The 13705-nt window shown below is 43.4% G+C and overlaps 1 protein-coding gene across 1 annotated transcript in view; it reads right to left on the bottom strand.

The window, feature by feature from the left end:
- The window catches only part of PER3 (period circadian clock 3), a 52649-nt gene extending 39789 nt beyond the window's left edge, over positions 1 to 12860 (bottom strand). The window contains exons 1-5 of the mRNA XM_018552549.1: positions 12849 to 12860; positions 10752 to 10756; positions 2488 to 2839; positions 1347 to 1498; positions 134 to 249 (exon numbers count right to left, since the gene is read on the bottom strand). Coding sequence (XP_018408051.1) covers positions 134 to 249; positions 1347 to 1498; positions 2488 to 2777 — 558 coding nt within the window. The 5' untranslated portion in view covers positions 2778 to 2839; positions 10752 to 10756; positions 12849 to 12860. The remainder of the gene's footprint in view (positions 1 to 133; positions 250 to 1346; positions 1499 to 2487; positions 2840 to 10751; positions 10757 to 12848) is intronic.
- Between the last annotated feature and the right edge of the window lie 845 nt (positions 12861 to 13705).

Genomic DNA, 13705 nt, shown 5'->3' with positions numbered 1-13705 from the left:
TAGTCCCTGGATGCGATGGCTGCATCGGTTTTTCTTTTTTTCCCCACTTTATTTCAGCTGGTGATCCTGCCAGTAATGCAGTTCCTGTCTTAGGGTGATAACCCTTACTAGCCATACTGGCCATGACACATACCGTGTTTTTTGGTGGATGCTTTGATGTCAGGGTTTGCAGATCTTCAATCGTATGTACAGTGGTATCCAAACGCGAGGTTCCGCTGTCGGCGAAGACCTGAAAAAACTCACTGTTCGCTGAAAAAGAAGAAGACATTCCATTTTGGTAAAAAAGCATTATTTCCATCGGGGACTGTGAACAAACAAATGGGATTTGCCAAGATAAAATTATAAAACAGGATACTAACAAGCCATGGCCTTGCAAAAAAAATAAAAAATACCGGTTGCTAGCAGCTACGGAACTTAAAATTGGCACAACATACACATAAGCTTTACCGTCAGCGTTCACATTTTAAAAGTATAAAAAAATAAATGAAAATTTTGCTTTATTTATATATTTTGCTTATCTTTTTTTTAGTTCAATTTTAAAATATACGAGGTGAAAAAAAAACAAAACACAAAAACACTTGGAGAGCTTCTGTTTTTGCCCAGTAGCTGCTGCAGAGAGTTGAGAGTTTTCACCAAGGGGTCTGTCAATCTAAAATTCCTACTGTGTTTACATTAGGATATATTCCAAAACACAAGAGTTGACCTTTGCATATGAGGAATTACATCAAGCAAGCCGTATCAGCATTCCCTTCAGATGTGAATGTTTTAGGGCTTGTTCACACCATGTCTGGATCATGTCCGGACCAGAACCGTTTGTTCCCGGGCCAAAAAAAGCATCCCAATGTATCCCTATGGTATTTCTGGGCTCTGTTCACACCAGTGCAGTCCGTTCCAGACTAGACAAAAAAAAATACTGCTGGTCTCATTTTATCTGGTCCAGAATTAATGGAAAAGCATCAGAAATGCAAACACACTGGAACGCACCATTTTAAGCACAAAAACACGTGGCGCAATGCACTGTTTTCCAGATATGGTCCGGAAAATGGTGTGAACCTGGCCTTAAAGTATTCGCAACTGGCAGGACTAGGTAACCCGTAATGTACTTGCTGATGACGCCTGCTATCTACACCTTTTCTCCTCTGCGTTTTTGACTGTAAACACATGCTTACCGACACTTCATTAAAGCCATATGTTGTATGGAAATCAACCCTTTTATGGTTCCTGCCACTGATTTAGCCAGTTCAAAAGGTGAAATAGATTTCAGTTCATTGTTCATTCTTCCATTGCAAAAACCGTAACTAAATCTTTAAGGATGGCAATGAAAGTGCGCTATCCACGCCTCTCACCTTGCACTTGTCGGACGCACTTCAGGGCATAGTTGAGCGCATCCACTGTGCTGGGTTTACTGCGGCTCGGTTTTTCTGAAGGAAGGCGCCGCTTCATCTCCTGCACCATGCTCATCAGCTCTTTGAGAGAGCGAGTCTTGTTCGTTTGTTCACTTTGGGGGGGAGGGAACAAAAAAAAAAAGTCAATAAAATTCAAGAGGTTTCATCTCCCGCTATGCGCAAACAATTTCTTTCAAAAATAAAGGAGATATACAGCAGCTAAAGCACATCAAGGAAAGTGAGACATTACCTCCTGGACAAATGTGCGGGGAAAATGGCATTACAATTTTCCTCTCTCCTTTTTGGCAAGATTAAAAAAGGAAAATAAATTATAGCCATGTGGCCTTGCTATCTGAAAACACCAGTCATACTGGGCATCATGCTGATCCTACGGCTTTTAATAGTGAGTGTTTGAAAGCACTGAAGCCAGAGATAGACAGGAAACCAGTATTTTCAGAAAGAGGTCAACAAAGGCCCTTCTCTCATTACCGGCTGTGAACTTTCTAAAAGACCATTGGGCTTTATTGGTATTTTTTTAACAAAAATAATAATAATAAATACTACATTTTTTTTATTTTATTTATTTATTTTTTGGGGGGTATAAGTCTCTTGCAATCCCCTGTACCCCCTATAGCGCTATGAGCCAGTCAAGTGTGCAGGATGCAAATAAGCTGATAAGCAACAAACTGATAGAAGAAGAGAGCGAAGAAAGTAGAAAGATGAGCTCAAAAGTCTTCTGCTCCTCATTCACTATCCAATCAAAGGTTGTGGTGAGGAGATGACTATGTTGTATTGCCTAACTGCAGAAGGGGAGAAAAAAAAAAGGAGGACAGGTCACCAACCTGGCTCTGTTGCCTAGCAGGGCTATATAAATCTCAAGACAAGCTGGGCAGAATAACAAATACTTCTGACAGGTAAAACAGCTACCATACATGCGTTTTAACTGTGTTTAACAGTTTGCCTGGAATTCAGCTTTAGGCTTTCACGTTCATCCGTCGATACTTTGGCCAAAGACGGAAAGCATGCAAGTGGCCACAGCACACCTTAAATAGAACATTTCCATGGCAGTCGAATCACAAAAACGCACCCATGAAAGCATTACCTGTTGCTGCTGCCGGTGGACTTGCTAGGCCTCCGGAAAGAACAGTTTGATCTCCTGGGTTCGTTGCCGTGAGAATCGGTTCCGCTAGACACGTGCCCATTACAGTCAATACCGCTGGAGTCATTGCCGTTTGAGAGCATCTCCATGTCATCATGGTGCTCAGAGCTGCGCTCCTCGGGCGTTTCACAGTTAAATGTATCTTCTGGAGGGGATTCCTCCTCCGCCCTAGCTGCGGTTGACCAGTCCTCATTATTTTGGATCAAACACTCAACCTGTGGCTCTGTACTCATGATAGCGGTGATGATTTTACAAGTTAGAAGCCAGGCTTAACATGGCCGCCAATGCTGGGGGGCCCAGACAGTTGTGTTGGTGTGGTGATCCAGAAAGATAGCTTAAGTTTGTATAAGGGCTTCTGGTCGTTCACAGATCCCACACGGTGAAGAACGATTCAGAGAAGAAATCCACCAGCTCCTGTGGCACACTAACACTTGGATAAATTGTTCATAGAAGACGTGTTGCTTACCTAGAGGCAGAATAAACAAAACCAGCTGTTAATGCATACATTATATTTATGGGATAGTATACTACTTGCTATAAATGTTACAGAATATTACGATGTAAAAGGGAAGTAGAGAAACCATATCTTGTACTAGGACAAACACCTAGAGGCAAAGACTTGGCTCCATATAAAAGTGCATGGGCACGTCCCACAGAAGTCTGACTATCCGATGGCGTGCCTCAGTGGCCACTAGAGAGTAGACATGTGCGATTCGTTTCGTTACGAATCGAAATTCGTACGAATTTTACTGAAATTCCGAATTTCGGAGCATCCGAAATCCGAATGGCAGTTTCCAAATTATATCCGAAATACGAAATTCCGTTAAAGAAATTCGGATCCGAATTTCTTTGAAACAGGAACTAATATTACCCCTGTAAATGAGGTTGAACAACATGACAAGATTTTTTTTTTAATCCGAAATACGGATCCGCTGCTGCTGAGGGTTGCATTACAATACAGGCAATACGAAATTCCGTTGACGTATTTTCGTTCCGTTACGAACATTCGTTATATATTGAAGTTAGAAAGCAAAGTACATTTATATTGGAGTTGATGGTAGTTTTTTTTAAAGTCAAAAATACGGAATTCGGATACGGAATCCGTTAACGGAATTCGTATTTCGTTTTGGTTGACCAATCAGAGGTTCTCTTCTGCTGCTGAGAGTTGCATTACAAATACAGGCAGGAAATACGAAATTCAGTTGACGGAATTTCGTTCCATTACGAACATTCATTATATTGAAGGTAAAAAGCAAAGTACATTTATATTGGAGTCGATGTGGTAGTTTTTTTTAAAGTCCGAAATACGGAATTCGGATACGGAATCCGTTAACGGAATTCGTATTCCGGATAAAAAAACAACTACCACATCGACTCCAATATTAACAAAGGTATTTTTGCTTTTTAACTTCATCATAACGAATGTTCATAAAGTTACGAAAATGTGCCGAAACTAACGAAAATTCGTATTTCGTACGAATCCGAATTGAGTTTCGGATACGAATTACGAAATAATGGATATTACGAAACTGAACGAAACTAAACACATTTTTTGCCGGCACACAAGTCTACTAGAGAGGCACCTCACTGGCTAGTGGAAAAGCAGGAAGTGTGCAGAAGTTGCATAGCAGGAGCTCTATGGGTATCGCATGAGGTTCTACCATTCAGGGAGGGTTGCCAATTCCCTAAAACTGCACGGAGATTGTGATACAGCATTCTGAACCATTGCAGTGCGACACCCTTCATCATGCAAGGAGGAAGCAAGAGGGCATGCCTGAGCAAGCTTGCTTTATGACAGTGCAGTGGTCAGGGAAGCCCAAGTGTGCAGAAGTTGCATAGATGGAGCTCTATGGGTATCGCATGAGGTTCTACCATTCAGGGAGGGTTGCCAATTCCCTAAAACTGCAAGGAGATTGTGATACAGAAGAATTCTAGGAATATATATATATTTTGAACCATTGCAGTGAGACACCCTTCATCATGCGCGGAGTAAGCAAGGGGGCGTGTCTGACCAGGTTTGCTTTATAACAGTGCAGTAATCAGGGAAGCCCAACTCCGGTTCCTATTAAACTGAGCAGTCACATATATACTTTGCTGAAAGTCATTATTTGCATACGGAGTGCTCTTAGTCAAGCAGCTCTGAACAATTTAGGGAAAGGGGGAGAAATTTAATTTTTTTATCCAGCAAGTTCCCTTATTTCCTCATATTCATGACAAAACTTCTCTAGTGAGCATTGAGTTTCTCTTGCCAACGGCTCAGTAGAGATCTCCGTTCATTCACAATCACCATCTCAGTGTGAACCAAGTAACCTCTCTGAACTGCCACAGAAGGCATCTGTGGCAGTTTAGAGTCATTCACAGCAGAGGTCCTCGCTTCACCTCCCCCTCACTGCTATTATGTAAGAATATTTCCTTCATCCAACCTGCGCAGGAAATGATTACTGACACCCAGCTCCAGAGGGTCACGATTAGCAGACGCAAATGTGGCTTACGCTGCCCCGAGATTTGCTTGTCATTATAAACTGCTTAAATGGCATTACCACCCTTCTGCTGTAGAATGAAAACGAGATGTTGAATGAGTCATATCCGGCAACTGATCGCGTGCGGGGAGAGCTTCGGGATATCGGATGACACTTGTTCGACTACACCATCTGGGCAACTTCCAGCACCTCCTGCTGAATAGACAGCATAGAACTAATAGAGGACAATGTTGGACAAAGTCCAGTAGCTTAGCAGGCAAGGTGCCTACAAATATTCACCTGGAGAGCAGATGAATGTATAATGTTTGTTTAAAAAAAAAAAAAACATAGTAGTATTAAAATATGACTTTGAGCAACAGTTACCCTAAACACAGGTAGGAAACGAGGATCACCAGCACTCAGAAGATGACGTTCAAAATTTGGTGTTCATTTATTCAAACACATCTAGGGCTGCAGCTAACGAATATTTTTTCATAAAATCGATTAGTTGCACGATTATTTTTTAAATTATTCGATTTTTTTTTTTTTTAACCAGTTGACATCCGCGGTGTTAAACCCCCTTCCCATCCAGGCCATTTCAGTATTCAGCGCTGCGGTACTTTGACTGACATTTATTCCGTCATGCAGCGCTGTACTGAAATGAATTTTATTGGGGGATAACAATCCCCCTATATAATAGCAAAGGCACACTGACAGGTCCTCTTTATGGAGACATTAGGGGTCTCTAGGACCCCTAATATCACCTGTGGACCCCAAAAGAAGACTTTTGGGGTCCACAGGTGACTTTTGGGGTCCACAGGTGACTTTTGGGGTCCACAGGGGGATGGGTGATGCCGCGAACGAGCACATATAGGCGATCGGCGGGCTATGGACCCGCTGATCGCCTATATGTGAAACACCCGGTACCGGGTGTTCGCATTGGACGGGTCTTTTCTGCCCGTGCGTGCCCGCTAGGGGGCGCGCGCGGGCAGAAAAAAAATGCAGTCTGGCGACGGCAACCCGCCAATGCAGCAGTGCCGTCCGTCCGTTTTTCTACTACGGGCGGACGGCAAGAGGTTAAACCAAACTATTTTCTCTCTCCCCCTCAATTAAATCAATTATGAGAATCGTTTATTCTGATTGATTATCGATTAGTTGTTGCAGCCCTAAACATATCGTCACATATATCACAAAGCCAACATTTCAGGACCGCACAGGGTCCTTTTGAAGGGCTATGTGATATACACTATATTGCCAAAATTATTGGGACGCCGGCCTTTACACGCACATGAACTTTAATGGCATCCAAGTCTTAGTCCGTAGGGTTCAATATTGAGTTGGCCCGCCCTTTGCCGCTATAACAGCTTCAACTCGTCACAAGGTTTAGGAGTGTGTCTATGGGAATGTTGGACCATTTGTGAGGTCAGGTACTGATGTTGGAGGAGAAGGCCGGGCTCACAGTCTCCGCTCTAATTCTTCACAAAGGTGTTCTATGGGGTTGAGGTCAGGACTCTGTGCAGGCCAGTCAAGTTCCTCCACCCCAAACTCGCTCATCCATGTCTTTATGGACCATGTTTTGTGCACTGGTGCGTGGTCATGTTGGAACAGGAAGGGGCCATCCCCAAACTGTTCCCACAAAGTTGGGAGCATGAAATTGTCCAAAATGTCTTGGTATGCTGATGCCTTAAGAGTTCCCTTCACTGGAACTAAGGGGCCAAGCCCAATCCCTGAAAAACAACCCCACACCATAATGCATTGCACTTGGTGATGTAAGGCTTGGATGCAGCTGCTCGGCCATGGAAACCCATTCCATGAAGCTCTCTATGCACGGTTGTTGTGCCAATCTGGAGGCCACACGAAGTTTGGAGGTCTGTAGCTATTGACTCTGCAGACAGTTGGCGACTTCTGCGCACTTTAGCATGCGCTGACCCCGCTCCTGTCATTTTACGTGGTCTACCACTTCATGGCCGAGTTGCTGTTGTTCCCAGTTGCTTCCACTTTGTTAAAATGCCACTAACAGTTGGCCGTGGAATATTTAGTATCAAAGAAATTTCACGGAATATCTGAATCCAAATGATTTGGAGGGGTGTCCCAAAACTTTTGGCAATATAGTGTATGTGAATATGTGTTTGAATAAATGAACGTTATCTTCTGAGTACTGGTGATCCTTGTTTCCTACTGATTGATGTACACAGCGCCATCTGTGATTATCACTACCAAGCACCGCCATTGATATTGGTCCTAGATGCTGTAAGGAGTGCAGGGGGACATATCGGTATACCACGCTGTAACCGCGGGGTCATTATAAACGAAGCCCATGATGTAAACAAACGGCAATTAGTGTAGAACTCAATGAGTACTTTTGCCGCATTGGCTTTTTACAATTTCACTTTGATGTTTTTTGTTTGGTTTATATGTTTGTTTGTGAAAACTGACATTATAACAAAATATATATATATTTTTTTTTGGTTTATCCTGTATAATATTATTAATAATAATAATATAAAAATAAAATCTATAGAAAGAAAAAACACCTATCTGCCCAGCATTGTATGCGATGATGTTAGCGGATCTCCGACCACCGAAGCGCAGGGGCTGCGGGCGCCAGTCTTGGAGCCTACAGTAATGGGGAACGGGTAAATAAAAGTCCTTTACCGAGGTCCCCTAGACAAAAAGCAGCAGTCAAACCTTGCAGTATGGACTAGCCTCACCAAATGTTTTCCCGCAGATGGGTTTTAGGTCATGCAACACGACTAGCTCTCTAACATCGCCATAGGTAATGCCAAGTCACACGAACTTCTGATAAAATCCTGATTTCGCTCAGAGGGAAGGCTGACATCTCTATTGGCGGTGCATTGACGTCAAAGTCTGGTAGGGGGGAGAAGAAAAAAAACTATCAAAGCTTAATGAGTATAATTTAGCCATTATTAAAGCTCTAAAAAGGAAATGAGCTGCATCCAGTTTTTCAATGATTTTTTTATTTAGTAATCGTAGAGCATTCATTTGCAGAAATGTTGAACACCGCAAGTAGGCCGAATGCTATAGCTGTATTTTACCCTCACCACATATGCGCCATGAAAGCGAAGCAAAATGGCAGCAAAGCGGAAAAAGAGTGGGAGAATGAAAGCGAGAGGAGCCGTGCTTATTTATCATGTTTGTTGACAAATAATGGCCCTCGTGCTGGAGAAGAAGCGACAAGGCATTTTAAAGAGCAACGAGTCATCAGGAGAGGAAAAAAAAAAAAACACAGAGAAGGAGCCAACTGGATTACATCATGAAGAGTTCCCATATTAATGTCTAGAGTTTATATTTAGTCATTTGTACTGTACTGCAGCCAATTAATTTTTCATGAGCACATACAGTACAGATAATACATTCCTGTTTGTTCTTGGCTTCTTGGCTGACACACCCAGTGGCTGAACGTACTGTACATCGGAGTGTGAGCCAAGCTTATGTTGTACACACCGCAGTCCATGTGAGTGAGCCGCCTAGGAAGTGACACACAAAGTTCACCGAGTACTAAAACAAGGCGGTAAACACATGCGGGTCATGTTTCAGAACAAAGCTGGATTAAAAACGAGAACATATTGTCTTCATATTTTATTGGACTGATATACAACTACAACTGGGCTTTCACAGTACCAAGTCAAGGTTCAGAATGTCACACTGTTAAAACGTATAATATTTGTTGATGTATTATAATAAAAACCATAAAACGGATAAAAGAAATGTCTATCGCGTTATGTTGTTGCAACTTAATAATGGGGGACATTCAATATACCGTTTGCAACACTTTTCCGGTATTCAAGGGCATCTATGGTCTAGATATACGTTCTATCTAGGGATGCACAGATACTAGTATCGGTGCCGATACCGAGTATTTGGGCGAGTACCCTAAGCAAAACATTGGGAGTTGATACTGAAAAACCAGGATTGGTGCATCCCTAATAACCATATTGATCTAGAAGTTTGTAAGCTTACTTATTGACAATGCCCATAGGACAGGGCTCAAAATTTCCACTCGCCTGCTCGCATTTGGCGAGTAAAAATAAGGTGAGGGCGAGTGGAAATTTGGGTCTCCAACTCCGGCCCGCGAGCCGGTACTAGGTGGCCCACAGCTACCTGACTTGCGGGAGAAGCTCCACGGTCTGCATCTGTGTCGGATGCAGACAGCAGAGCAGCTCATGTCAGCTCTTGCTTCCTTTGGCCGGAGCTCTGACAGTTCTGAGCTCCGGCCAAAATAATTTATGTGAACAGGATCGATGTCTGGCTATCTGGGTGTGATAGTGAGGTCTGCTGCAGATAAACCAGGGATCGATCCTGCTCACAGCCTCCTCTCTGCAAAGACGTGAACAGGTGAGGGGGCAGGGGGGAAGGGGTTGAGTGCATTATAATTTTGTGTGTGGGGGTTAATAAGGGGGGGTTTATTATTCTTTGTGTGTGGTGGGTTAATAAGGGGGGAGCTTATTTTAACTTGCGTTTTCCTGCAGCAGGAATCCCTAATCTGCCGTTTACAAGCGGCAACTATCATAAGATAAGAATTATCATAAGATTATTAAGGCCGGAGTTAAGGCCGGGGCAGTGTAAGGGATAGGTGGGGCAACTGGTGGCTAGTGACTCTAAGGCCTGGCTAGTAGCTCAGGACCTGAAGTTTTGAGCCCTGCCATAGGATGTACTTCCTCAATGCATTGCAGTCTCCTAGATTGGACAGACTGGCTCTTGCATTCCATATCAATTGCCCACCCCTGTACTACAGATCAGATATTGGAAAAGAACAATAGATTGGAATCCCTAGACAGAAAAAGAACATATTCATGGGCAATTCATTTCAGGTTGGATTTGCTGCCTTTAAAAGCAAAAACCCTTCCATTTGACCCTTGTCAATCCATTTGGCTGTCTTGAGGTTGCCCAAAAACTCAGAGACAAGCAGCCTTTTTCTTAAAGAATGGATTGTACAGCATGTCTCTCTCCAGCTTTTCACATCTACTTCTCAGTACCGGTTCTTCTAATGAAGTGCTGAATTTATACAATGTACATATCGGAGATACTCAGCAGTTGAAAATCCAGATTAAGAGCTTTATCGAAAGCTCCAAATCTAATTGAAAGCTTATTTGGCTCAGGACAAACAACGATGGGTCTCAAAGCCATAAAATGAGCATCGATCTGGAGCCTTGATCACATCCCTTTATGAAAGGCTCAATGACTTCTAATGGCAAACTTTAACTTGGCTTCGAATATACCAAAAAGCTGACAGTTCTATTTAATATGGGACACTACACATCCACTGCATCATTTCATAAAACACTACAGATATGAACGGACGTGCTATTTCCGGTCACACAACAAACGCTTCCGTTCAAGCCAGCACCATGATGCAAATATTGACTTTGTAGTCACACAGCTAAGTCTTCTACAATCAAGCAGATTAGATACAAAGACAAAATTGTAGTTCTGTCAATAATTGGACAGTGGATGGTCAATGGCTAATTTTGAGGCAGAGAGAAATATCAATGTATTCCTTCTGGGGAAGAGAGGAATAAGAGGCTGGAAGTAAAAGGGGAAAGAGCCCTCTGCATTACATCAAGGCCATAAGGGGGACCCGTAACCTCAAGGGAAACCGGTCAGCAAAAGAAGGGTGACGTGGTCCTGGATGGTAGAAAACACAAGCTAAACTGAGGGACGAGGGGTTTTGAAACAGTTTTTTCTGCCATTGTGTTTCCTGTAGAAGGTGGAGCCAATCATCTCTTAGGTTGCTGCCTTGGAAAAGGATTGGAGATTTTATATAAATATATTTAAAAAAACAGGACTGCTGGAGCACCAGGGGGGGGCAATGCCGGGAGTTGAGCTTTAAGCATGATGTAGAGCTAATGTATACAAAGAGCAAATAGGGATACCCTCGTACATATATATTTAACCTTACACAGGAACAAGCTGATATGACTGATTAGATATGATGAAAGAACAGTTAAGATTGGCCTTCAGATCACACTGGGTTCAGAAAGGACATGCTATAAATATCTATGCAATTCAAACCTTTATAGGTGCCTGACATGACCCAAAAACACTGCACTGTACCTACACAAACCTAGAACACACCATTCCAGACGGTGCACATTAACACTCAAAAAGGTACATAAGACATGCCACCCTGCCATGTGCTCTTCTGTGTTCTTTCCATATTTTGTCGGCGTCAGAACACGGAAACCACAGCGGAACAAAGTGTTCATTGCCTCAGGTGGAGGCAGCAGGCATTACGTAACCCATGATACGGAACACAAAGCTGGCAGAAACCGCCCGGATTATGGGAAAGGTTTAGGTCAGGTTTAGTGAAACATAAAAAAAAAAAAATTAGCCTGTAAAAAGAAAGATAATGTACGTTACAATACATTTTCATTAACTTAAAGGGTCAGTCCACATAAAACTAATATTGTAGTTGGGATCACTGTCTGCAGCTGAGTTCCCAGCTCCATCCAGCAGCAACATTCATTTTCATTACAGGGGGGGTAGAGAACACAGCTGATTTTTTGTTTTAGACATAATCATTTAGCAAATGTCCATTGGGCAGGAACGCACGCGATTCGGGAAGAAACTCGGGAAAGTCTGACAGGGAGAGAATACTTCTGCTTGTTGGCAGACTCAACCCTTAAAGGGCTGAGAAGATCTCCCCTCACTTCCTGTCTATAGAGACAAGTAGGTATCTCCCCAAAGTGAACCCAAATCCTACTTTTGACAGTCATCACAGGAACAGCATATGTGTTGAGGCTTCCCAAGATGAGCAGCAAATCTATAATTGCCTAATTAGCCTTCCATGACTTCCAGCCCTTAGCCTTTTGGCTTCTGAACCGTCTTTTGTCTACATATTGCTTTATGGGTGTGGCTGTAGGACCTTCCCCTCTTGAACATAATCCTATTACTAAATTATACTATAACTGAGACAGTTTTGGGTAATCTGGCTCTATGGTATCATCTAGGAGAGCAAGAGGTCAAATGCGTCTTCATGGCTGGTCCACCACTAAAGTGTAATGCACATGTCTCCCGACTGGAACCATCCCAGTACAGAGAGAGAAACCATGATTGGGCAACTCAGCCTCAAAGTCACCCGTTTGTGGAGACCCTTTGACTCGTGCCTTGGCGCTGGTCCAGAGACTGAATCACATTCTTCACAAAAGTAAAAGGTTAATCACAGACAGCTTCTAGACTGGCACCTGAATTATGCCCCTTCTCCTCCAAAACGTTAAAGAATAATTTTGGATTGAGTAGGGAACAGTTAAAACCCAAATAATGAACAATGTAACGACCACCTACACCTCTCTACCAAAGGTCTAATAATCCTAGACACACAAATCCCTCTTGCTACTTGTATCTTTGCCAGTCATTAACTAATAAAAGTTAATGAACTAATCCAAATGGTCTTGTACTTTTATAGTTGCAAAACATTTCTTGATTGCTACACGTACAACAACCAAAAGTCACAGAAGCCGCAGGGACAGCCAGCCTGGGGAGGAAAGGGCTAGACGGTGCTAGGCATCCTCCAGCCAGGAAATGATGGGCTCTATCTGACTTGCTGCAGCTTCTAATGTACATTGCAAGGAGCTCACAGTGTGCAGTGAAATCAGAGGAAGCAATTCCAGCCAAGGAGAGGAGCCGGTACAACTGTGGAGGAGGCCGGAGTTCAGGTTTAAAAGGAAAAAAAGTAAATGCAAGAGACAGTCTGAGAAGCTCATGTTGACTAAATCCCCAACAAATGTTGGATCTGTAGCTATTGCAGGGTGGACAAATGAATATGAAATTCAGCAGCCAGTCGGTCCAATCCAGGAGCCAGCTCCTTTGACAACTAAAGAAAACCTAAAAAGTTGGGCACCAGCTGTAATTGTTAAGGAGCATTGGCTACCTGGCTCCTGGGATTTGTCCGGCCCTGATCTATTGATTTCACAAATCACATAACAAATATTTCCTCTTTAAAAAAAGGAGGAGAACTATGGGGTCAGGGCTTTTCCCCATAGTTCTCCTTAGGGTAACGGGAGGACACAAACTAGCGTCCTCCCGTCACCCTAGGCTCAGTATACTGCGAGCTGTAGCTCGCGGTATTACCGAGACGCCGCAGCTAAAGCGGATCCCGCCAATTGTGCCGGGATCCGCCCAGCTGCGTGACTGACAGCTGGCTCTGCCTATCTAGAGGAAGAGCCAGCTGTACCCGCCCCCTCCCGTTCCGCCAGTCAGCGCTGGCGGATCAGAGCAGAGAGCTGTGACAGGAACGAGAGGGGAGCGAACGCCGGTATTGTTTCGCTCCCCTCCGAATCTACAGAGCCGACCTGTGACAGTCTCATTGTCGCAGGTCGGCTAGAACTATGAGGTGAGTGGAAAGCACTCATCTCATAGTTCTCCTTTAAAAATTAGATCTGAAACGGACTTTCCAGACTGAGAACCGATCTACAATTAACAAGTAAAACCTCTAGGGAAGCAGCCGGTGCTGTCCAGGAATCTGCTATCTACACTCTGAACCTGTGTGCCAAGAATCGTCACGGCTCATTAACAAACGTCTATAAATTCCAAATCATGACACCGCTGGTGAAAGCCAGGCTGCATCTGGGCAGCTTAAAGAAAAATGATTTCACGTTTAAACGACCTTCGAAGACAACCCGAGACCGTGATCAAATATTTATCTAAGGACTTGTTCACACCAAATGCAGACCAGATCTGCA

This window comes from Nanorana parkeri, unplaced genomic scaffold (genome assembly GCF_000935625.1).
Source record: "Nanorana parkeri isolate BGI_ZX_2015 unplaced genomic scaffold, ASM93562v1 scaffold5, whole genome shotgun sequence".
NCBI classification, from domain to species: domain Eukaryota; kingdom Metazoa; phylum Chordata; class Amphibia; order Anura; family Dicroglossidae; genus Nanorana; species Nanorana parkeri.
The sequence above is the reverse complement of the archived record's forward strand: the minus strand, read 5'-3'. Positions and strand labels throughout refer to the sequence as shown.